Source organism: Motacilla alba, chromosome 5, assembly GCF_015832195.1.
Source record: "Motacilla alba alba isolate MOTALB_02 chromosome 5, Motacilla_alba_V1.0_pri, whole genome shotgun sequence".
Classification (NCBI taxonomy): Eukaryota; Metazoa; Chordata; class Aves; order Passeriformes; family Motacillidae; genus Motacilla; species Motacilla alba.
In genome coordinates, this window is record NC_052020.1 from 58,428,460 (window position 1) to 58,451,642 (window position 23,183).

Consider the following 23,183-nt stretch of genomic DNA (forward strand, 5'->3'; position numbering starts at 1 on the left):
GACACCTTTTTTCTGATCCAGGGTACTAATAAAAAGATTACAAATATACTACAATTTGACCAAGAAGACTCCATGAATATGCTGCTCTCGAGCATGCAACACCACTGATATCTGTCAAGTTCCAGGTATCAATGTATCCCAATTCCACCACGGTCCCTCCGTCTCCTCGCGGCTTCCCCCGTCCCCACCCTACCACCCCCTATTAACAACATTATAAAAAAAGGTAAAATCTAGAATTAGTGGCAAAAAAATCTTCACAGTAAACCGTTCAAGAAAACTTTTATTGTGGTCATTTCCGTGCGTGCGTGGTTCCTCTCAGTCGATGGGGCCCTGAAAGATGAGCTTGACGCAGCTGCCGTCGCCGGAGAGCTGCGTGGCGCAGAACGGGCAGGCGGCGTGGAAGGCGTGAGTGCCGTGAGGCAGCGGGATCTGCGACCAGTATTTGGCAGTTTTCTCGGAGCACACGTGTCCACAGGGGGTGAAAGCGTGGCTGGGGGGCCCGGCGTCCACGTAGAAGCCGGCCTCGCAGCCCAGCCACAGAGGCACGTAGGGGCCCACGGTTCTGCACATGGGGCACTCGCGCTCGTCGCCCGCCATGTCGCTGCGGTGGCCCCAGTTGTGGTAGCCGTGCACGTGGCCGCACTTGAGGTAGGCCCAAGGCTGCTTCTCCTCCACGTCCTTCTTCTTCACCACGTCCTGGCGGGTCATGCTGGGGAAGGCCAAGGTGTTGAAGCCCACGGGGCACTGGGGCCGGGCGGCGTTGATCTCCTGCCGCAGCGCCTCGATGTGTTTCTGCGTCGGCGAGTGCAGGAGCCCGTCCGCCGTCCTCCACAGCAGGGTGGCCCCGCACAGGTCGATCAGGGAGCCGTCCTGCAGGATGTTGGTCTCGTTTTCTACCTGGTGGCAGGACACAAAGAGCTTTTACAGACACCGTCACCGTGATTTTTTTTTTTTTTTGAAAAATCCCTTCGCCGGGATTTCTTCTCCTGGAAAGCTGAGAAGCCTCAAAGAGAAATGTCAACAATTATCTGATTGCTTCTCCTTGTGTTTTGCTGCTTTGGAATGTGGTAGGTGATTGTTTGATTGGTCTCATGGGAATTGTTTTAATTTAATGACCAATCACAATCCAGCTGTGTCAAGGCTCTGAGCAGTCACAGGTTTTTATTATTCATTCTTGTTAAGCTTTCTGATGTATCCTCTATTTCTTTAATACAGTTTTAGTATAGCATTAATATAGTATCATATATCATATAATAATAAATCAGCCTTCTGAGAACATGAAGTCAGATTCTCATCTCTTCCCTTGTCCTGAGGACCTCACAAACACCACACAGACACCACATCACCTTTCTCAACATTTATCCTGCTTAATTTTGTCTTCTTGTTGTCCTGAATCCACCTCACCTCCTAACCTACATCTAGGATTATAACGAGCACTGCTCTCTTATTCTGTGCTTGTACAGGGGATTTGCATTTGCAATATAAATTATTATACAGTCTTTGGGCCCCTGAGCACGCTTTTTTTTTTTCCTCCAATATTGATTCTCTGTGCCTTTGTCATATTTCAGTAAGTCCTGATAGACTGAAGACATGCCATTCCCTGAGGGCTGCATTAGCAGATTCTCTCCTGGAATTCTTTGCCCACATAACACTGACAGAAGCTGCTCATACAGTAAAGTAAAAAAGTCATTTTTGGACTAAAAACTGCTACCCAGGCCAGGCCAGCTGTCCTGCCTCTCAGATACCATTTTTTCAGGGGTTGTGTCAAGGGTCAAGCATTTTGAAGAGGCATGAGCTCCCAGAGCGTGCCTCAGCAGCACAGGTACCTGCATGGCTTAGCACTGCAGCAGACAGAATTACCAGCTGAATTTCTCAGGTGACAAATTTGAAGTCACACAGGCTCAGCTTATGAACAATTACCCACCACACTCATTAGCCCTCTTATTTAACGAGGTATTCCAAGCAAACACAGCCCCAGCGTGCACTGCCTAAAGGCTTCTCTCTGATTAAAAGCAGGTACTTACAACATTTTCAAGGGATTATGCCAAACACACATTGTACATGACTGAAATATTCTTCATTTTAATGTCATATACATATAAGCAATCCATGCTTTTGCCATCAGTTCATTAATGATGAATATATATTAAAAAGGTTCTTTATAAAATTAAAGAGAAAAACAGACCTACTGCCTGGCTTTGTGCACAGAAAGTATGCAGAAAATACCACTAATGCAGAACAAACAGCCAAATACAAACAAATACATTAAGTAGGTCACATGAAATCATCACATCTGCCTAAGAATACTATGAATGACAACCAATTTAGCATTTACATTTTAATCCAGTTTAAATTCACAGATTAACTGTGGATCATCCTTGCACAAAACACCTCAGTGGTACAATACAGACTACGGACAAGAGGTCACCAGTGCCAAGTAATTCCAGCAGAAAAATGTAATGGTTCAAGTAGAGATGAGAGAAGCCTTGATCCGATGCTCTTTTCAGATAATTCCTTCACAAACAGCAAAACAAAAAGCTCCCTCATATGCAACGTGTTCAATTCATTATACAGCCTGCATTTGGTTTTATGAACCCAATCAAGGAATACTGATCACATCAATACCAGTGTGCCATGCAATTTTATTTAAATGAGAATTCAACTCGCTTTGGATGCAAGGAGGGGGATTCATTTGTTTTGCTATGCCTCTTTAGCAGCACTAAAAAGGTGTTTTGCTAACCACAAAGGCTGCAATTGCCACATCATCTGTCCAGGTCCCCAGGCAACATCTGCCTGCCACCATCAGTGTGATAAAGCAATTTATGTCCTGAAGGGTGCCTGCTGAAAGCAGAGCAGCCCGACTCCATTCCCCTAACTCCTTCTGCAGTCAGTTTTCTGCAAAGCCAATGGCAGAGTTGCAAAGTCAGTTCATTGAACTTCTCTCCTGGTTTTATGTGTCACAGTTCCCTGGCAGCTGAAATCTCTCACTTCTGGCAAAGGCAAAGCTCATCCTGCCTCACAGGAGAAAACAGGAATATACTTCCATGGCTCCTCTTGTATTCCCAGTGGCAGGTAAATCAAACAGAAGCTGCCTTACCCACACTGCTTTTGCACAAAAATGGACTCTTCTGGCAGTACTGCAAAAGACAGCTCCCCATGCAGCAACTTCCAGACATCCCCATGTCCCAGGAGAACATTCCAGAGATGGAGATTCCAGAGTAGAGTTTATGTTGCTTTTACACTCCGCTATTTCAGTTGGAAAAGTGGCATTAGCAGAAAGTTCTGAGTGCTCTCCCACACGCTCAGGAACAGAGCAGCAGTGTAAAATCTGCTGTAACACACAGATTTACATGCTCACAGTGCCACTGCTCAGCGCCAGCCACCCTGTACCTGCCTCCACTCACAGCCAGGAAAACAAATACCCTGTCACCGTTGAGTCAGAAGTGACACTGATAAAGAGTGACACACTCCATGCATTTCCAGAAGGCCAATAACAATTTTATTAGGAACCCATTCCTTTTTATACTCTAGTTCTCTACAGGTGGACCCGACTGGTCCTTTAATCAAAACACCATCACCATTGGCTAATTAAGACACCCATTTGTAAACGACCTTATGGGAAAACAGCTGGTTACAAAACACCACCTGTGGATTGTTTCCATTTGATTGTCATCCTTTGTCTCCAGCTCCCTGAAACTTCCCAGACTGATTCATGGGAAAGCTGATCTAGCTTTCTCTCTCTGACCAGACTCTCACATCCACAGTACCCCTCGATTAATTTCAGTCACTTCCTGTTGGAGTTCTGGATATTGGAAATTTTAGATTTTCTGTACAGACAGACTCTGACTTCCTGGAGAACACTACATTTGACCTGAAGCCGTGGAACAGTCTAAAATTGACTGATAGCACCGAGATTACGGGTGTGTAGTTGGTTAGAAGTGTGTAATATCACACGGTGGAAAACTCAGAGTTTGGGGTTTTAGAATATAGTAATAAATAGGAAGCAACATAGAAGTTTTAGGGCAGAAGCAGGTTGTTCTTCTTTACCTTCTTCCTTCTTCTCCATGGGTTTGGGAGGTATTTTGTAGTTGGACAGAGAAGTCCGCAGTGGGGACTTCGAGAGATTAGTTATTGGGTTAAAAGTGAATATAATTTAGATGTCATTTCTTATTTAGATAGTTTAGCCTTAAAAAGACTTTGTAACAAGAGACAGTTAACCATTTTTGTACCTTGCTGATGAAAAACTACAGAACTCAGTGCTGTAAGACTGTAACACTGATAAAAATTAATAAACACCTGAGTCTGAACATGAACTATGGTCTCAAGCACCTTCAATCCCAACCTCAACAAAGACAAAAAATTTAAAAAAAAAACAAAAACCAACAAGTTCCCACTTACCAGTTTGCCCCTGTGCTGAGCAGACCTGGTCTCCCGGAGCGTGTAGACGTCCCCACAGACGGAGATCTCCCGCCACACCCCGGGCTTGGACTCCTCCGTGAAGCCTCCCTTGGGGTGCATCACCAGCACCCCGTTGGTTGTCAATCCATCCATGTGCCCATCAGGGTTTTTCCACTTGGCTGCTTTTTCCTACGTGTGACAGTCACAGTGACTATCAGAAACACTTCAAACCAACCTAAAGAAAATCCTCTAACAGTTCCTAAAGCGCAGCTTCATTGTTAAAGACAATTATGACCATGAGTCTCTGCTGGTGATAACTCAGGCACATAAAACTGCAGTTTCTACTTAACACTGCAGCTGGTGCACTGGAGTAATAAAAGTCTAATGACAGTACAAGTTACCAACCAGTACAAGGAGATTTGGGGGCTTGAAAGTAACAGAATATAAACCAGAGCTTGCTTGTAACATCATTGTTAGCAGTACTTACACCAAGAAATATATTTTTGGATGAGTCAAAGCCAGCTGCAAAGATCCTTGCTGTGTATGGTGGGTTCCTGTCACAAACAATCCTGCAGGCAAATCGGGAGATGGTGCTCTGGGTAATCTGGGTTTCATCACTGTTTTGATTTCCTGAAATAGTGTCTGTTACTACAAAGTCTATGGGGCTTTCTGTAGACCTCCCAACCTGCAAAAAAAAAAAAAATTAAGATAATTGTATAAATAGAAATACCCACGGAAATATGAAGCACTGAGGACACATTTTTGCCAGGTTAATACTGATGACATCAGTAAACTTCTGAATTTTTGGATGACAAGATCCAACCAGAGACTAACCTGAATTTCCACATTTGTCCTAGGCAGAAATACAACACGGACATGGAAAGACAAATTTTCAATTTTCACTTACTACAAGTGATGTTCATGCTTGCTTGAAACAGATCAACACAGCTGATCTGTTTGATAAGAGTATTGTCACCAAAAAAAGTATTATCACCCTGCCATTTCCTCATCCAACCACAGGAAATTACTTACCACTACATTCTGTCAGTTAAGAAAGCACTAGCTTGGATTGACAAGTTTTATTCACATTTTCCAGTTCCAAATATATGTCCCATGAAAATAAAGGACTTTTTTTAGACCTAGAATTTGGTTATTTTGATATGTCATAACAAACATCTACCCACCTTCGTGTTTTCAGGATTTGTAGCCTCAGAAAGAAGAGCTGTCAGGCAAAACCCACCCTATGTTGAAATTTATTCCTAATCATGCACATGCATGACTAACAATTAAAAAACTTTCTTGAGTTGAGCAGAAATGAAACATGCTTCTGAGCAGACAGGAAGATTTCTCTATGTGGTCAGCTAAAAATTATAATTCTAACTCTGGAAATATCTGGGACAGAAAACTTCATGCCTACATGGATAGAAGGATCTGACTGCCAGACAGACAGTGAGGCTCTATCAATATTTCTACAGGCAAATTAGTGTTACACCAGCTTTGAGCTTAAATTAGTGTTACACCAACTTTGAGCTTAAATTAGTGTTACACCAACTTTGAGCTTAAATTAGTGTTACACCAACTTTGAGCTTAAATTAGTGTTACACCAACTTTGAGCTTAACTGGGAAAGTGGAGCTGAGGAACAAGAAGTGGAACAGAATATTAATTTTACAGACACCTTGTGATCAAACAGAATTAGGAATACTCTTCACATGACACTACCTTCAGTATCAGGTATCTACATTGATATTAAATAACCTCCTCACTAAACACGATCTCATTGTCCCCCCAGAAGTTCCACTCTGCTCAGCCAGCTATGGGGAGCCACGTATGCTTCCATCATTAACAAACTTCTCTGCAAACTAAACCTGCTTTAAAGAAACATTGTTCAAGAGTCAAGGAGATGAATATTATCCACACCTAAGCCCTGTCACAACTGGATTGAAGGGAACAGTGCAGGGATCTCTGCTGTGCTTCAAGCTCTGTTTGCAGGGCTGCAGTCTAACTCCTGTCAGAATTCCTGTCTCCAGTGACACATCCAGTTCCTGTCTCCACATCACAGGGCTCAGCACAAGCAGACAATGGGATCAGCTCCCTGCACAGGAAATACTCAACAAGGCCTAATCAAAAGTTCACATTTCAATTTCTCACAGAAAGTGTCTACGAGAATACCCAGGAGACAGAGTTTAGAAACTATTTAATATGGGATATTCCTGATTTATGTAACTTGACAACTTGAAGCTAAATCTTGCAAAGCAATATTCTTCTTCCTTTTACAGTATTATTTCTACCAGGCTTCTATTTTCCATCCAAAGCAATTCCATCTAAGAGTCAGCACTGAGCAGCAGCAGGAACCTCATGAATAACTTTTGACTACTCTCCATCTGTATGTGGAGTCCCTTAAAGGATAATCAATAACAAATACAAAATTAATTTGTTCATAACAAGTTTCTGCCTCTTGCAGTCTCTGAAATAGATCATTCTCTCAACGCTTTTAGATGCAATTAGAGAAAAATCTGCCTCATTTTTCCTTAAAGGATGACAAAGCACACAAGTGTGTGCTCCCAGCCTTACATCACACTAATCATTCACCATGAAATTCCAATTTCTTCTGATATAACCATTAAGATCTATAAACAATGCATCTATGTGCTTTTTAAAAATCCCGAGAATGGTATGTAGCATTTTATAGAAACACTTCTGTACTTATCTCATTTGTGTCACAAGCATGTCTATGCAAAATCAAATATTTTAAATACTTGGTTTTTTTCCCTTTTCCAGTTGAGAAAGCCTTCTAGAGGATCATGTATTGTGCTACTTTTCAGCATTGGAATGTATCTGAAAAAGTGGCCTTCAAAATCTGGCAATTTTCTCAAGCTCTGTATGAAATCATGAATTTGGGGTTGAGATCACCTGAAAAGCAAGTGCCTTAGAAATAAACAAAACTTGATGCTATCAACACCCAACCTGCAGAACTTTCACCTCATCTGCAGTTGCAGCCAGACCACAGTCACTGCAGACCCAGTCCATCATTCAGAGCTGCTCTTTTGCTCATTTTTCTCCCATTTTCCACCACAGCACAGAAGACTTTCTTCTTTCTGGCAACTTCAGGCTGTACTTTGGGACCCTTCTTGTTAACTGTGTCATCTGATTTCCCTAAGTTACTTCCAACAAGAACCCATAAATGTGCCAGGTGCTGCAGAGGCAGCAGGAGTTGTGTCCTCTGCAGGTGATTGTTAAAGCTGTGTCAGAGGCAGGCTTTGCTGCTGTCAGTAAAACACTGCTCCTGACAAGGCAAACTCTGCCAGCACAGAATTTAACAGCTGCAGCTTCTCGGGCTTCAACAGAATTTCACTCTGGTCAGAGTGAGAATTGGATTCTGCATCTTCTGAAGGGTCGTTTTTCAGAAAAAAAAAATCAATGCTTTGTATTGAATGTACCTGCTTCTTGTATAAACTTGTGGTTATTTAGGGTAGGAGCTGCACATTTTGGGTTTTGTAGTGGCATGAGCAGATATAATCAAGCCATTCTCACCCCATCAAACCATGAAGGAACAGGTTCAGCTTCACCTAATGCATCATCAACAGAATGGTTTAAACTCTGAGGAAAATCTTCATTTACAGCAGCACATGGATGCTGGAGCATACAGAGTCTGAGAGATGCCAGAGGAACACGTTTGTACATTCTTTTTGTAATTAAAACAAGAAATCTGACCTGGATGTCACTCAAAGATGCGCAGCAGCATTTGCACACAGATTTCATAATACAGTTCCATTTTAAAAGCCCAAAAAAACCCAAAACTACAAATACAGCAGAACAACAGCTCAAGAAGCAGACTGGGAATAAAGACCAAAAAGCCAAGTGATTTTCCCAGGATAATACATAACTGCAGTCTAAGTGGGGCCTCAAGGCTCAGGACAAATCCTGTGGTCCAGGAATTATCCTTCCCTTTTCAACTTCCACATCCCACACAAGCCAAGAACACACATTTAAAAAGAAATCATCGAACTCCAAGGATTGTCTGTCCAAGTGATGCCTGGCCAGCCATGAAACTCCACTCTGTGGATCAACAGACATGAATTTTGTCATCATGTACCACAGGGCTGCACTAAACATCCTCAAGGAACTGTTCTCCAACAGATTCATGGGAACGGTTAAAATCTAATGGCTCATATAAATAATGGAAACCTCTTCAGCTGTTCTGGCACTGCTTCAGGGGGGAATTATTGCCACAGTCCAGCAGACCACTGCTGCATCAGCCCCTGCAGCCCAATGCATGGAATGCAATCCTCAGGAAAGAGCCAGAGAGCAGAAACCTGAACCAGGACACAGCCCTCGAGGCCACACTGAGATTGAGTCACAGCAGGACCCCCCACACACCCCAAGACTGAAATGGTGTCTTATTCCACTAAAAAGCTGTACCCACCACTAGGACATTATGCAATAGATGTCTATACACTATGCCCAGAAAAAGCAGTTGTTCTGCAACTCTTTATTAATTTCTTACTGTACTCAAGAAGAGGAAAAATCCAGCTTTCAAAAATGGCTTTTCAAAATTTATGTACAGGAAAAAATTGTACTGTAGCTACTCAAGGGCTGAACAAGCATCACACAGTAACCCCAATGGATGGGTTACATTTTTCTTTCACTAGTCAACACAGAAAAACCTATTTCAGTTCATCCTGGCTGTTCAATCCTTCATTCTGCAGCAAATGAATAAGACTGGGTTTTAATCAATTCCTATTTGGACCTAATAGTTTCAGACACACTGGAAAATTTAATATCGAGCAAAACACAGAAGTCAAGAGAAGCAACAACACCTTCAAAGAGTTATTTCCTCTCTGTCAACAGCACTCAGCTGCTGACCCTTTTAAATATGAAAGGCTGAATGAGGAGGGATAACAATTCCTGGTGAGATGCCCTAGATGAGACAGACCTGACCAGGCTAGAATGAAAAAGATTGTTTGGCATGTTTGGGTTCCCCAAGTTTGAAGTCTAAGTACACACAGGATTTCTGCTCTCTTATTATACATAAAAATAACTATGGCACAAGAAAATCACTTAGGTTACCAGACTGATAAATGATGCAGAAAAACACAAATGCAGACAGGGGACACTGAGCACGTGTTGGACAATAGATGGGAGCTTGGAGAAACTCAGCCCACACCACCTGAGAGTTCTGCACACCCCTCAGGAACTCAAAGTGAGTGGAAACGACAAATATTATTTATCACTTGTTTGTCTCCCCTACTGCCCAGCTCCTTTTACCTTCCTCCTTCCCCATCCCATGTCCTACTCCTTCCACTTCCTTTTTACTCCAGCTACATGATTCTCTGGAGGGTGTGGGTGTAATTCTGTGCTCATTCATGCATCCAAAAGAGCACACTTTTCTCTCCAGTGCTGTTTGTCTCTGGAGAAAAGGCAGAGTACAATTAAAGGAGTAAGTCAGTAAGAGATGCTGCTGTGGGATTGCAAAGAGCAGAATAATGCAAAATTTCCAAGTGCTCCCATATGAATGCAGCTGGGTCAGACTGTGGAAATCCCACAGGTCACAGAGAATCCCCAGAGGATAAGGCAGAACTGGGGTTTCTTAGGCTGCTTTGAAAAAACAATCCAAGTATTTTAGAGCCTTACCTGAAACATGTCTGTATCTCTGTCATGAATATATTCCACTATAACTGTCTGGGTTCTGGACAATGTGTAAGAGACGCTGTGGTGGCCTTTTGAGCTGATTGCCTGGTGGATTAAAAAAAAAAAAAGATGTCTATTACACACAAAAATATTGTAATCAAATCATTTCTCTACATAAACACCTTTGCTGTGATCAGGAAAAGCAGTGTATCGTAACATGTTATTACAAGGTCGGGTAAGCACATACAATAGGATTTCTTTTGTTTGTCTTTAATGGAAAACCCCAAGCTGCTCTTGTTCCTTTCTAGTTCAGAAGTACCCAATACTTTTTTTACATTTTTATATACATTTTTACATACAAAATACCATTTTTTATATGGTATTTTGTATGTAAAAGATACTGTATTTTTTCCAAACACCTTTTTTCTCTGAAATTATATTTAATCCTTAACCCTTGCAGCAATTTGTACCCTAGCATAGACTTGGAGTTTAGGGAACTTTGGCTTGTTTGTTTTTGAAGTCAGTGAACAATAGAACTGATTTCCAGTTAAAAGCCAGGACTTCAGGTTAAGTAAAATTCTGGTTCTATCAGAAAGAGCCCAGCAATTTTATATAACTGGTGACAAAATCCAAACACTTTCAGTGTGGTTTTCCTCATTAAAGGGCACTTCTTACTACCTGTCAAAGTAGTCTGGTGTCTACAGATATGGATTTAGCATCAAAGATTAAACAGGATTTTAGTATTTAAAAGAAGACAAGAAGAGGACAGCTCCTGTTTTCTGCTTTATCTCACCAAGACTGAGGGAAACTAGCTGAGAAACTGAATCTCTTGACTAACAGGGAAATAGATGTAAATGTAAAGGTCCCTATAACCACACACAATTCTGGAAGGTAATGACTGTTACTGCTCAGAAAACACTTTGCAGACACTTAAGCAATGAATTAATTAGTTAATTAAGGCTTTCTCCAGTTTTCAGTTAAGGGGATAATTTTCTCCAAGAGGTTCTCACTTGCTCCCTTCCTTTGTTCTGCTTTTCACCTAAAGAATTCACAGATAGGGATGGTTAAACTAAACAACTAAATATATTCTACTCAACTGCCTGCTATCCCTCACAAAAGCCTAAATTATGCCAAAGCTCCATCAATTATTGAACAAATCATTAAAAATCCTTCTGAATGCTGGAGGTATTAAAAACATCTATGTGCATACTAAAAGCCTACTAAGGGTTAGCAAGAGTATTTGACACAGAATTATTGAAAACACGTAAGGGAAGAATTGTTTCTTGCAAGCCTCATGCATTTACAACCAGACAATGCTTTTACAACCTGCCTCTTGCTGGAAGTTCAAGCACCTGCTCTAGTGGAAAATGTCCTTGCCAATGGCAAAGAGGTGGAACTGGATCATCTTTAAGGTACCTTCTCACCAAACCATTCTATGACTAAGGCAAGAATCTTTCCCAGTACTTCTTTTTTGCAATAAAGCTTTTAACAAAACTTGAAGACAAAATCTAGGCATTGTAACAGCTGAGAAGTGATGTGGACACACTTGGTAATCAGGAATAGCCAGATTCTGAATTTCCCAGATTATTTATAGTGTTTTGTAATAACCACTACAGTGGCAAGAACAAATGGCACCAAAATGCACTTTGGATTAAGTCACTAACACTTTGTGACCTGCCAGGACACTGAGCTGTGTGTAGTCTTAAAAGTTTTTCCTCTGTTTGACAACTAAGAAAGGGATCTCAAACCCTAGGCAGGTCTCAGGTGCTCCTCAGATAGAAAAGAAATAAGTGATCAACAGGAGATTCTTACACCTTAAGTTTTAAGCTTAATATATCAAAAATCAGTTCATACTCATATTATCAGCTATCATCATTTCAAGGGTCAGAAAGCAATAGCTTTCCTACACAAGATTTCAGCAAAACAGGCAAAACTCCCCGGCAGGGACGTGTGCCCCAAGCTCATCCTCGTGTCACACAAGCTCCTGCATCACCTGGAAGCTTTGCTGAGAACCCAAGCTGAAAGTTTTAAGGTCTGATGGAAAAAACATAGAGGGAAACACACAAAAAAGACTTCCTGAATTACTGAGTCAGGTCATGCCCTACGCCTACAGAGCTCAGGGCTTAGATATATTAATAATACTGGCCAGGGTCAGTGTGTCCTCTGAAATTCCATGGTAGGACATAATCTTCTTTTCTCTGTGTGCTCCTATCCCCTCCCAACTTTTCTTCCCCTCCTCTTTGTTTTCTATTATTTATACCCAGTTATTTTCAGTGAAGAAATGCTACATTTAATTTCCTGGAATTGTGTAATCATTTTTGAAAAAAAGCCAAGAACGTTATTAGAAATCTTTCAACTTGTGTGCTTTCACAGCTTGCTCAGCACCAACAGTTACTCCAATTCAGACACTTCACAGGTAATTTAAGGCCTGGGCTCAAAGCAATTGGCCATTTCTAAATCAAGAAGTAAAATTTTAAAAAAAAAAGAAACAAGTAACAGTATTTTAGGAACTACACAAAACAGTGGAAGTTAAGACTCCCAATAAAACACTATTACAACTGGAACACAGACACAGGCAAAATCATGAAGGATTTTGACTGCCTGAGGAAATACAGAACCACACTACTACAAGTCCCAAAAGAGTCTGGAGATTGACTGCACAAATCTGGTTTTTTGCAACCAAAATAAAATGTTTGCCTTTTCACTGCTTTTAGCATTCAAATTTTCAGACTGTTTTTCCTGTCAGCAGGATTCCCTCCTCAAAACCCCTCGATGCTGTCACATAATTGCCCTGGTGTAGCAACTGAAGTCGTGAGAAAACCCCTGACTCCCACAAGAATTATAGCAGCTTCACAAGCTCCAGCAGATAAATTCAGAGTTCCAGGCTGGACAACACCACATCCACCTTCCAGGCTGGAAACAGGACAAGGAAATCAAGAACCTGGCACTAAACTCTACCTCTGCCTCTTCACCTCCACTCCAAGGCTGCCAAGATCCACCAGAGCAGAACTGGGTATTTTCAAAGCTTTTTCTTAGAATCCACTAAGGTTTCGAGTGAGTGGAACTGTAGAATCATTTTCATTTTAAAACACCTTTAAGATCATCAAATCCAACCATAAATCCCAGGATTGTGGTTTCACCTGAGTAGTCATGGAAGGGAAATCTTCCTTCAGGCACTTCCAGCATTTTGGGCTCCTTTACTTAAGCAGTTTGTTCCTATTTTTCAGGTTCTTAAAAGTTTAATGGAAATTATCAGTTCAACAGGGGAAAAAAAAAAACCACAACCAAAACACCCTGAATTAGTTTCCAACAGATAGAAATGCTGGAAAAACCTCACTAACATCCATAGCCTGAGCCTACCAGGCCAATCCAAACCATGTGGCTCCAGGTTGGCCACAAAAAGTCCTGCCCCTTGTCCAGCAGGAATGTTGGTGGGGACACAATCCAGCTGCTACACAACACCTGGTTTTCTACATTTAACTGTCTCAAGGTGCTGAGTTCAAGTAGCTCCCTTTGGAGGAAACAGAGAGCAAAGTGAAAATGAACTGACAAAAACCCTGTGGAGGAACAGGGGGAACAAACAGCAGCAGGAGATTTTTCCAGAATAATTCCACTGCTGGTGACTATGTCCAGAGTGGGGCTGAGGGATTTTTAGAAGTCCAAACGCCAAAGAAAAGCAGGAAGGGAACCCCGAGTGCCACATTCTACAGGGCATGAAGAGACAGATTTGGCCAGCGCTTTTCCAAGACAGGGCTCGTGTTTGCACAGCAATCCATCCATCTCCATGGGGCTTCCCACATGGAGGCTCCAAGCCTCCCTGGTGTGCAGGAAGATTCCTCTCTACTGCTCCAGGCAAACCCCACAGCTCCCCCCACTTCCTCAAGATTTGTGTTCTGGTGATTTTTGGATCAAAACTGCCCAATTGTAACAGAATTGAAAGGAGAACACCCATGACCTCACAGCATGGCCCAAGCAAATGCTCCTTTTTTTTATTTTTCATTTTTCAACTTTGCTAGTAGCTCAAGTTTCCAGTTATATCCTTCCTGCTGGCTGGAATTACACTTGGCCTTGGTTTTTCCCCTGCCTCCTTACACACACTTTTTCATTCTTGCTCCTTTCCCTCCGTTTTGAGAACAAAACCTCGTTCCAGCACTTTGCCCTCACAATCAAAGCAGCAGCTAAAGGCTATGACTTACAAATCTGTCAGGTCTCAGAGGAGCCAAGATCAAATAGAGATCAAACAGAGTCTGCTTTCCCAGCAGCAACACTGCAAACTCTGGCAGCCCCTGGAAAATATCTCAGTCCATCTGAATTCTTTGCTCTCCACTCACTGCCCTGGAAAGGGGATGCTATCAGTTTTATCATCATTTCAAGAAGGGAGAAAATCAAATTGCCTCACCCCACGTAAAGGCATCTCGTAGATAAAGGGAACAAGAATATATAAAGGTTATATTTAAAACCAATGCTTCTTAGTGCTCTGCTTTTTTAGCAGAAAGATACAGAAAAAGGAGGGAACAAAACCAGAACTTAATAAATCTTCAACAGATTATCCCCAAGGGCAGAAATAGCTCTTTAGTCAGAATTTCCACCTTTTTCTCCTACACAGAATTTATATCCGTGCTCAGCCAGATGTTCCCTGCCAGGGATCATGTCCTGGTGTGCCACAGCAAAGCCCTGCACACTGACAGTGCTGCTCTTCCCTCAGTCACCTCCAGCCCCAGAGTTCAAGAGCAGGTCAGGAGCTCATGGCATGATTACATCAACTTAACACTGTTAAATCAAACCTTCCGTGTCAGGAGCGTGTCGATGAACTACGGAAGCAGATCCCAAAATTCTCAGAGCCTTCACTTGCAAAGCTTGCAAGGAACAAGTCTAATCCACTTCTAGAAATAGAGATTTTATTGCTTCCTCTTGGCTTGCAAATGTTTCCAAGGAATGGAAAAAAAAATCTCAGCATTTGGAAATTTAAAATTAATTCCCTTGTGGCAGGTGAGCTCCCCAAAGAGGGCAAGAGGGACTTAATGTTATTACGGTCACCAACTCTTGTGCACTATGGCAGAAATAAAAGCTAAAATCCATTAAGAAAGAGGCAGATGTCTCACAGGAAGGGCTGCTTCATTCGAATAGGATTTTTAGTTTAGTTAATTAGGTTGGATTAGGACAATAAAATGATTTATGGGAACACTTTAGTTTTCTTTGTTGGTAGTCGAGCTGACCGACACCACAGTGACGTGTTTAAAATTAATGACAGCAGAGCCTTCATGAGTTAAATGCTTTCAGACTTGGCTGCCAGCCTGCCATTGCTTTTATAAAGAGAACACAAGAAACACTCAGGGATGTCAGACAAAAGGTCCTGCAACTTAAAAGGAAGCTTTAGCCAGCAAGGAAGGAAGCCTTCAAAAGTGAAGAACACATCCCATTTCCACTGGATTTTTGGACGGATTGGCTGCCAGAGCCAGCAGACTCTGAGTTATCATAAGAAAACGTAACAAAAGCTCCTGAGCATGAGCCACTGATATTTTACCCACATCAGAAAAGTATGTCCACCACTTGGGAAGTTTCCCAGCAAATTAAGACAAATGCCAATTCATAGAACATTAGCTAAAGACTGTTTGCAATTTTACTCTGTCTCAAACCTAACAGTAATTGCCCAGAATTACTGCTTCTCTAACACAGCATTTCAATAAATTTACACTGACCTCTGCCTACTGATACAGCTATTATATATATACTGTAATTTTCCTACAGCCTTCTGCAAAGAAAGACACATTATTATGGAAAACTTAATGTGCCTGTAGGAGAGACTGAAATATCTGAATCAACCAGAACCACTGGCCCACAGCTCTTTTAACTCTGCATCTGCTTCCTGCACAGCTCCATACAAGCCCATTCTTCCAGGATTTTCCCTTTCCTTATAAACACTGCAACTGCAACAACATCTATGCAGTCATTTTTGAAATATCAATATTAACACCTTGTCTGTCTCTAATACTTCAGCTGTCAATATTCTCTTGACAACTAAATGAGCGTTAGGAAATGGCCAAAAAACCCACAAGAAACCAAGAGCCAGTAACTGCATGCAGGGAAGGGAAAGTGCCACCACAAAGAAATTAAATTTTGTCACTTGGAAACGACCTACGTGTGGCCCTGTCTGCAATCCCTGTCACAATGAACAAGCTGAAGCATGAAAATAGCAGGTCACCTACCCCACTTCCCTTTACTGAATGCAGATCACCCCCCAAACTCAAGGCTCAGTCACTAGACAGAAACAAAGTCAGCACAGTGTGGTTTATTTACACTTCACGTTTTTCTGGCTTTTGAAGCACTCCCAGGTTTGCTGTGCACCCTTTCCTGCTGAGGCTGGAGAGGACAGAAGGGACAGCACATTTGTCTGGAGCACACATCAAAGCCATCTGCTCCAAGTGCACATGTGGGGTTGTGCTGCCACTCGAGCACTTCATCATTTATCAACTCAACAGGCAGATGTTAAACCCTTTTCTCCCTCTGCTGAATCTGTGTTGTTTTAGACAACCAGCCAATACCACACACAGCAGCCTCTCTAGAGAGGCAGCACTAAAACATGCCATTCTTTAAGTCTCTGGTTGGGCACTGCAGCAAGGAAGGAGGCAGAAAGGGAAAAGTTCCTAGATAGGAAACTTGCTGGTTTTTCCTAGATAAGCTACTGTAAAGCTAAGTCAGGGCTGATAACACACTTGGCTATAGTGAGCTTTTCAGAAGAATGTAGAGTAGGCAACTCCTCAAACAAAAGGGAATATCCAAAACATCTTCAAAATGCACAGGGGGTCTTGGTGAAACTGCACAGATTGAAGTCAAGGGTCCAAACCATCATTTTTGCAGCCACTGACCAGAGCAGAGTTCCTCCTCTTTCCTAGGACTCCTGACCAGCTCTGCAAGCCCAGCTCTTCCCCCAGTAAGTAAAAGCAGCTCAAAGTAGACACCACTTTATACCAACACACACCAACTTTATGACACAGTAGCTCAGGAGTTGCTTTGTAAATCACCAGCTTTTGGTGGTTGTGAACCAACACTTTACAAAACCAACCTATGAATCATTTCCCTCCCAATCTCACCTTTTCACTTTTCTAGCCATTAAGATCTTTCTTCTCTCCTTCCATTTTCTTCTGCCCATGTTCAGTAACAATATATTACAAGTGATCTTTCATCCATCTTTGGAATTATCTCTGTTTTTCCTCCTTTAGTCAATTTGCTGAATTTCCTCCCCCAAACAGACCAGAGACAGAGCCAGCTCAGAGGCATCACACAAAACTGCAGCAGTGTCAGATACACCAACTACCCAAAGCACAAATCACCCTTCCCAAAATCCAGAATGCTCCTCTGGACACATTCGTGCCTGCCCATTGCTGTGACACTTTCTATCTCAGCTGCTCTAGAGCTGCCTGCTGGGAATCCTGTGCTGAGGACAATTTCAGCTGCTTTGGAGCCTCAGGAGACATTTCTGTTCATCACTTCCTATGCAGAGTTTCATCTGTTGGATAGGAGACCTTCAGTGGTGTTTATCAAACTGTCACGTGCAGATTTTTGGAAGTTTTTTTAATATTTGGAGTAAACAATAACTTATCCATACTTAAAAAAAAAAGTCCCACTACTTCTTATTTACTCCAGCAGGGATTCTCTTTTCATTGTCTTAACTGATCACTGCAGACTATATGGGGATCCTCCACTGTATTACAGATTAGAGTTCCATATTCCTCTCAGTACAGATTACACTCAAATTATTAAGATAATTTTTTGGACACCAGTGAGACCTTCCCTCATGTGTGGCTTTTTGGAAAGCTGAACTTCTGACCCCAAAACTCCTGACATTAATTTCCTAAGAGTAGGATTTCTCCAGGAAGACTACAAGACTATAGATTTAAACATGAAGGCATAAACATGATTTTGTCACTGCAGCTGGATCACATCCCCAAAACTCTTGACACACCCACAAAAATATCAGTAATTAGAGAAGGATGCAACAGTGTTTGTAACTGAACATTCTGGTGCCAACAGTCTACAATTCATTTATACACATCAGAACAAAAGCAGCAGATGCCTGGCTACACTCATGTATCTGGGTATGCCAAGCACACAAAATAGCCACAAATTAGAATCCTTAACTAAAAGCCAGACAAAAAAAAAAAATATAGTGATAAAGTCCCCTCAAGGGCTTCTATCAATCCACAGCCTGAAAGATTTGTACACTCAGCTCATCAGCAGTGAATGCTTCTGTGAATCAAAGCACCCCTGAGCACCAGGCTGTGCCTGCCTGCCAAAGAGAGCGCACAATAACACCAGGAGAAGCTGCAGATCATTCCACAGCTCCCAGAATCCATAAACTGCATCTGACACAAGTCAGTTTTACGTTAAGACAGCCAAAGACTCTCCAGACAGTTACCTTAACAGACCTGTTAAGCAGCTGCACAAAACTCTCTCAAGAGGGGGGAAAAAAGGCAAATTCTTCTTGCCAAAAAGCCATTCAGTGCTTCTAGAAAGCAGTCAGATTTTATAGAGCTCATCAAGGGACAGAAGCTGCTTTCTAGAAATCACACTATGGAATATTGTCCTGATAGAAAACACTCTGACAAAACAAACCCAAAAGCAATCAGGTTCTTTTTTACTGGTCTAGGATTGCTGCAACAAGTCATTGCAAACTGGACTTTGTGGCAATTTCCTCCGTGGAGACTTTCAATAATAAAAAATATCCTGTAGAATAGTTCAGCTGGTGCTTGAAGCAAGTTGGGCAAACTTGACAGTAGCTCTGGGCAAATGTTGAGCCCACTTTTCAAACAGAGCATCTTTATTGCAAGGGATTTCTAGGGGCAGAAGGCACAAAACAGGTAAATCTGTAGGATCTGGCTCCTACGGAGATGAAATTGATGATCTGACCTCTCAGTTTACTAACAAGTTAACAGCCCACATCTTGCATGGGGGAAAAATATCCCTTTGGGTTTCTTTAGCCCTACAAGTGCACAGTGAACACAGTATTTGTAACCTTCCCAGTTCTCATTTACACACATTACCAAGCATCTTCCTGGGCAAAGTTCAGAGCTTACTCACATTCCTTACACACAACTTAGTGTATTTAATAACACGAACACACACACACTCTGAACTGTGTTTAACTGAGCTACTTAAGTGATTTAAGTCAACAAGATAATACATTAAACAGCAGTCAGAATTAAATCCTGACTTACGTGCTGCACAGGAGTTGAAAAATCAAGTTGCTAACAAGTGGGAAGCAAGGAGCTTTCCTCTCCACACGTGCAGCTGCAAAGCTCATTCCAAAACATAAGTGACTGTAAACTCCTCTGGTGCTGCCTCTGAATTGGTGCAAAACTGAAAACAAGGCTAGCCCAGATTCCCAAACCTTTCTAAATTATACAAGGAAGAAGAATAAAAGACCATCTCTGGAGCCAGGAGGTGTCAGGGCTCTGGGAGGATGTAGGACCAGTACTGCCTGCCCACCCTGCAAACTGAGAAATACAGTGAGAAAGTAAATCCCACTCTCAGTCACTCACCAGAACTACAACAAATTGCTTACAACCAAATTTAGGATTAATTTATCCCAGAATGTTTTGTCCCTGAGGGTTAATCTAGAATTTTAGTGTCCAAGATACCAGCCAGGTGCACAAAACACCAGCAGAGGGAGGTTCAGCTGAAAGCCACACATTTAACTTCAGCATCTTTGTGTGTTTACTGAACCTCAGTGTGGAATAAGGCACTGGGGAAAATATCAATACCAGCAGCACACTAGTGAGCAAAGCAAGCACAAAAGAACTGGCTGAGAGCACTTGAGCCAAAATACAGGTCACCTCTGCCAGTAAACAGCTTTGACAGCAGTGTGCTGTCAACAGGAACTTCATAGGAGAGTCCAACACAGTCACTTCCTGATACAAGTTGGGTATCAGGAAAAAGTGTTTTACAGAAAGGGTGATAAAGTTCTGGAATGGCTGCCCGGGGAGGTGGTGCAGTCACCATCCCTGGGTGTGTTTAACAAAGCCTGGATGTGGCACTGGGGGCCAGGGTTGAGTTGAGCTGTTAGGGCTGGGTTGGACTGGATGATCCTGAAGGTCTCTCCCAACCCAGTGATTCTGCGAGTTCTGCTGTCAATGTGCCACATCCTCAGCCCCCATGCCCAGAGCAGAGGGCTATGCCCCATGGTTTATAAAATCATGGGATTGTTTAGTTCCATTTCAAACCCCAGGGTGTGAAAGGGCGAGCACAGGGCAATTAAGAGGCAGGAAAATTCAAATCTGCAGACAGGCATTCACAGAGCAGCCACATCTGCTCCTCTCCCATCAGATAAAGACCACCACAGCCCATTACTATTCTGAGCTGGTAGCAAAATCCTTGCCTTTACAGCTTTGGAATGGAATAAATTTAGCTTACTCTAGATTGTACTGAAGGATATTCTGCAGCCCAATTCCCAGTGTTCAGAGAAAGTAATTAGAGGATTAGTGGCCTCTATTGCTCTCCCTTCCTGTTATTTTCATTGTGTTCTCAAATTTGAATCTTCTGTCGTTTTTCAGTAAGATTGATACAGACAGAGGAGGGGAAGGGAAATTTATTTCCCTAAAATTTAAATCTATCATACCAGCTTTAAAATTCAAGCCACAAAGATTCGTTTTAAAATTTATGATCCTGGAATTTGGGTTTAGCAGGCTCTACTAGATGCATCCACATCAGGAAATTACCACTTATCTTTTCTACAGTTTATTAAAATTTAAAGCAAGCTTTACAGGCAACTTGCTTTCTATTCATATGTAATGTCAGATAAGAGAACAGCTCATCAGAAGCTCTGCACTTCACACAACATGATTTTACCACTGATATGACCTGCTTTGCCCCTCTCCAAAACAGGCTGGCTCAGACAGAAGCAAGGCACAACTCCATCCCATATTAACACTTTTTTTCCCCAGATGCATCTTTAGTAATTAGACCCAAATTATCTGAACACACACAGACAGAAAGATTATAATATTTAAAATTATACTTTTAAAATATTTTTTTATTTTAAAAATAAAGAGGTAGAGCACAAATCTAGCGTTGCAGGAGCAAAATTATGGGATATGTCACTATTTCTATGAAAAATACAATTTTCCCAGTGGCAAGTGGGATTTGGGGCTTTATATTGAGTGAAACAAACACTGAGTAACAGTCTTAAATAATGACACAATGCACTTAGCAGGCCCACAGTGTTAATAAGGCACAGTTTTAATTAGGGTTATAGAATATCCAGTGCTTCCTAGGATAAAGCAGCCCACATTAATGTGGAGAACAAGTTTATGAAATTACATACAGCAAAAAGCACTTCAAGGATCTTTTTTTTCCCCCCCTCAGCACGCCTGGGTAGAAGTTCTTGACATAAAAATTAATCATGTTTCCCAGAATTAACTGATTTAAAGTATGGTTTTAATTTGGTGGTGATTTCTTAAATCAGTTGTTTAAGCTAGGTTTTAGCAAGGAGGAAGGAAAATCTTTGCTGTGTTGATTCTTCTCCTGGCAGAGCTCTGAATGCCAATCTCTTGCCACTTGAGGGTATTTAGCACACAGCACTATCAGGCTGCCCATAATAAAGATGACAAATGTGTTCAATGTTACTGCTTAATTTAAGAAAAAATCATGAATTTACACACATGTTCCTGAGAGCTTTAAGAGCAGTATTTGACATGTTTCAAAGCACTTCACTAGCCACAATTTTACAGCTTTACTGAGAGCAGGACTTGGAACAGCCATTACACATTTCACACACAGCTCAAGAGATCACTGCTTACTCACCCATCATTTTTATGCTGGAGATAAGAAGAAAAAAGTTTCCCTTCTGCAACCCTCTGCCAAAAATCCCATTTAGACTTTCCAGAGAGCTGCCCCATAAATCCCAGAATCATTTAAATCATTTCCCCTGTCCCTTTCCTCTGCACCAACCTCCATCTCCAGACCTACCTGCCCTTTACATTCTCTTGACTGAACACCTACTGACAGTTGTTACATGATTTGGAAAACACGTATTAGATCCATATATATAAAATTAAAAACACTGAAATCACATGTTTTGGGTGCAATTCTTGTGCACTTCTGGAATATTTGGATGGTATCCAGAGGAAGCCCCAAGACACTGTGGATGAGTGAATTAAGAAGCAGTTCTGGTGACTCCTTGGAGCAAACACTGCCCACAAATAAATTATCAAATCATCTCATGCAGGCTGTAGAAAAATCATGAGTAATCTGGTTTTTTTAAATAAACAGCAGTGGCTGTGAAGATCAAATTGCAAGAACTCTGCCACCACTCTGCTGAGCTAAGAAAGCAATTTAAGAATAGTAACCGTGGGAATCTGCACTGAAATCAATTGATTCTTTCACAAGGTATGAACTGTAAAGCTACAAAACCCAGCAGGAAGCCTAATTAAAGACAACAGATGAAAATGGCAATCCAGATCAAATGCCAGATAAAAAAAAAAATAATTAAGAGCTTACATATTTTTAGAGCAAATATAATAAATGGAAATCCAAAAAGATAATCTCTTCAAAGTCAATATAAATGAAGAGTATATTTAAATTCACATTTAATATAATTATAACAGAAAAAAAAGTACCCATTTTTCTAACAACCACCCAGCAAGCTGGTACAGATTCACTGATCCTTAAAAACAAGAACTTAATATCACAGCAATGCTGCAGAAATGCAGACCACAGAGTGCAGTGCCAACACAAAAAATTCTTTTTACCTACAAATTGTACACCAATAGTTGGCTTTACTTAAAGAATTCCTTTCAGAAAACTGCAGCAGAACCTCTCCTGGCTTCCGTAAACATTGAAGGAAAGGTTGGGGTGTCTCAATAACTGAATGCACTCCCCACTTGCAGCATAACTTCCAACTACCTCTCTCCCAGTGTATCTTGTCCTATCAAAACATTCACTTTTGCACTGACCTTCCAATGTTTTATTAAATCTCTGGGATAATGACACGTATTCTTTAACAAGCAAGGTAATAAGTAGAAAATATTTCACACCTAAAAGGTGTTTTATTCAGCTACATTAACCCATCCTGCTCTCTCAACCTCTACTATTATTATTAATACAGCTATTACATGTAATAGGTAATTCAGAACACCTTTTATTACAGTATCTCATTTTG

The 23,183-nt window shown here is 41.5% G+C and overlaps 1 protein-coding gene across 5 annotated transcripts in view; it reads right to left on the bottom strand.

Annotated features, from left to right (window-relative positions):
• Positions 1 to 263: 263 nt before the first annotated feature.
• The window catches only part of PELI2 (pellino E3 ubiquitin protein ligase family member 2), a 66,542-nt gene continuing 43,622 nt past the window's right edge, over positions 264 to 23,183 (bottom strand). For all 5 annotated transcript variants that reach the window (XM_038138111.1, XM_038138114.1, XM_038138113.1 and 2 more), the window contains 4 exons: positions 10,031 to 10,132; positions 4,886 to 5,083; positions 4,399 to 4,587; positions 264 to 897 (listed from right to left, as the gene is read on the bottom strand). In XM_038138111.1, coding sequence (XP_037994039.1) covers positions 316 to 897; positions 4,399 to 4,587; positions 4,886 to 5,083; positions 10,031 to 10,132 — 1,071 coding nt within the window. In that variant the 3' untranslated portion in view covers positions 264 to 315. The remainder of the gene's footprint in view (positions 898 to 4,398; positions 4,588 to 4,885; positions 5,084 to 10,030; positions 10,133 to 23,183) is intronic.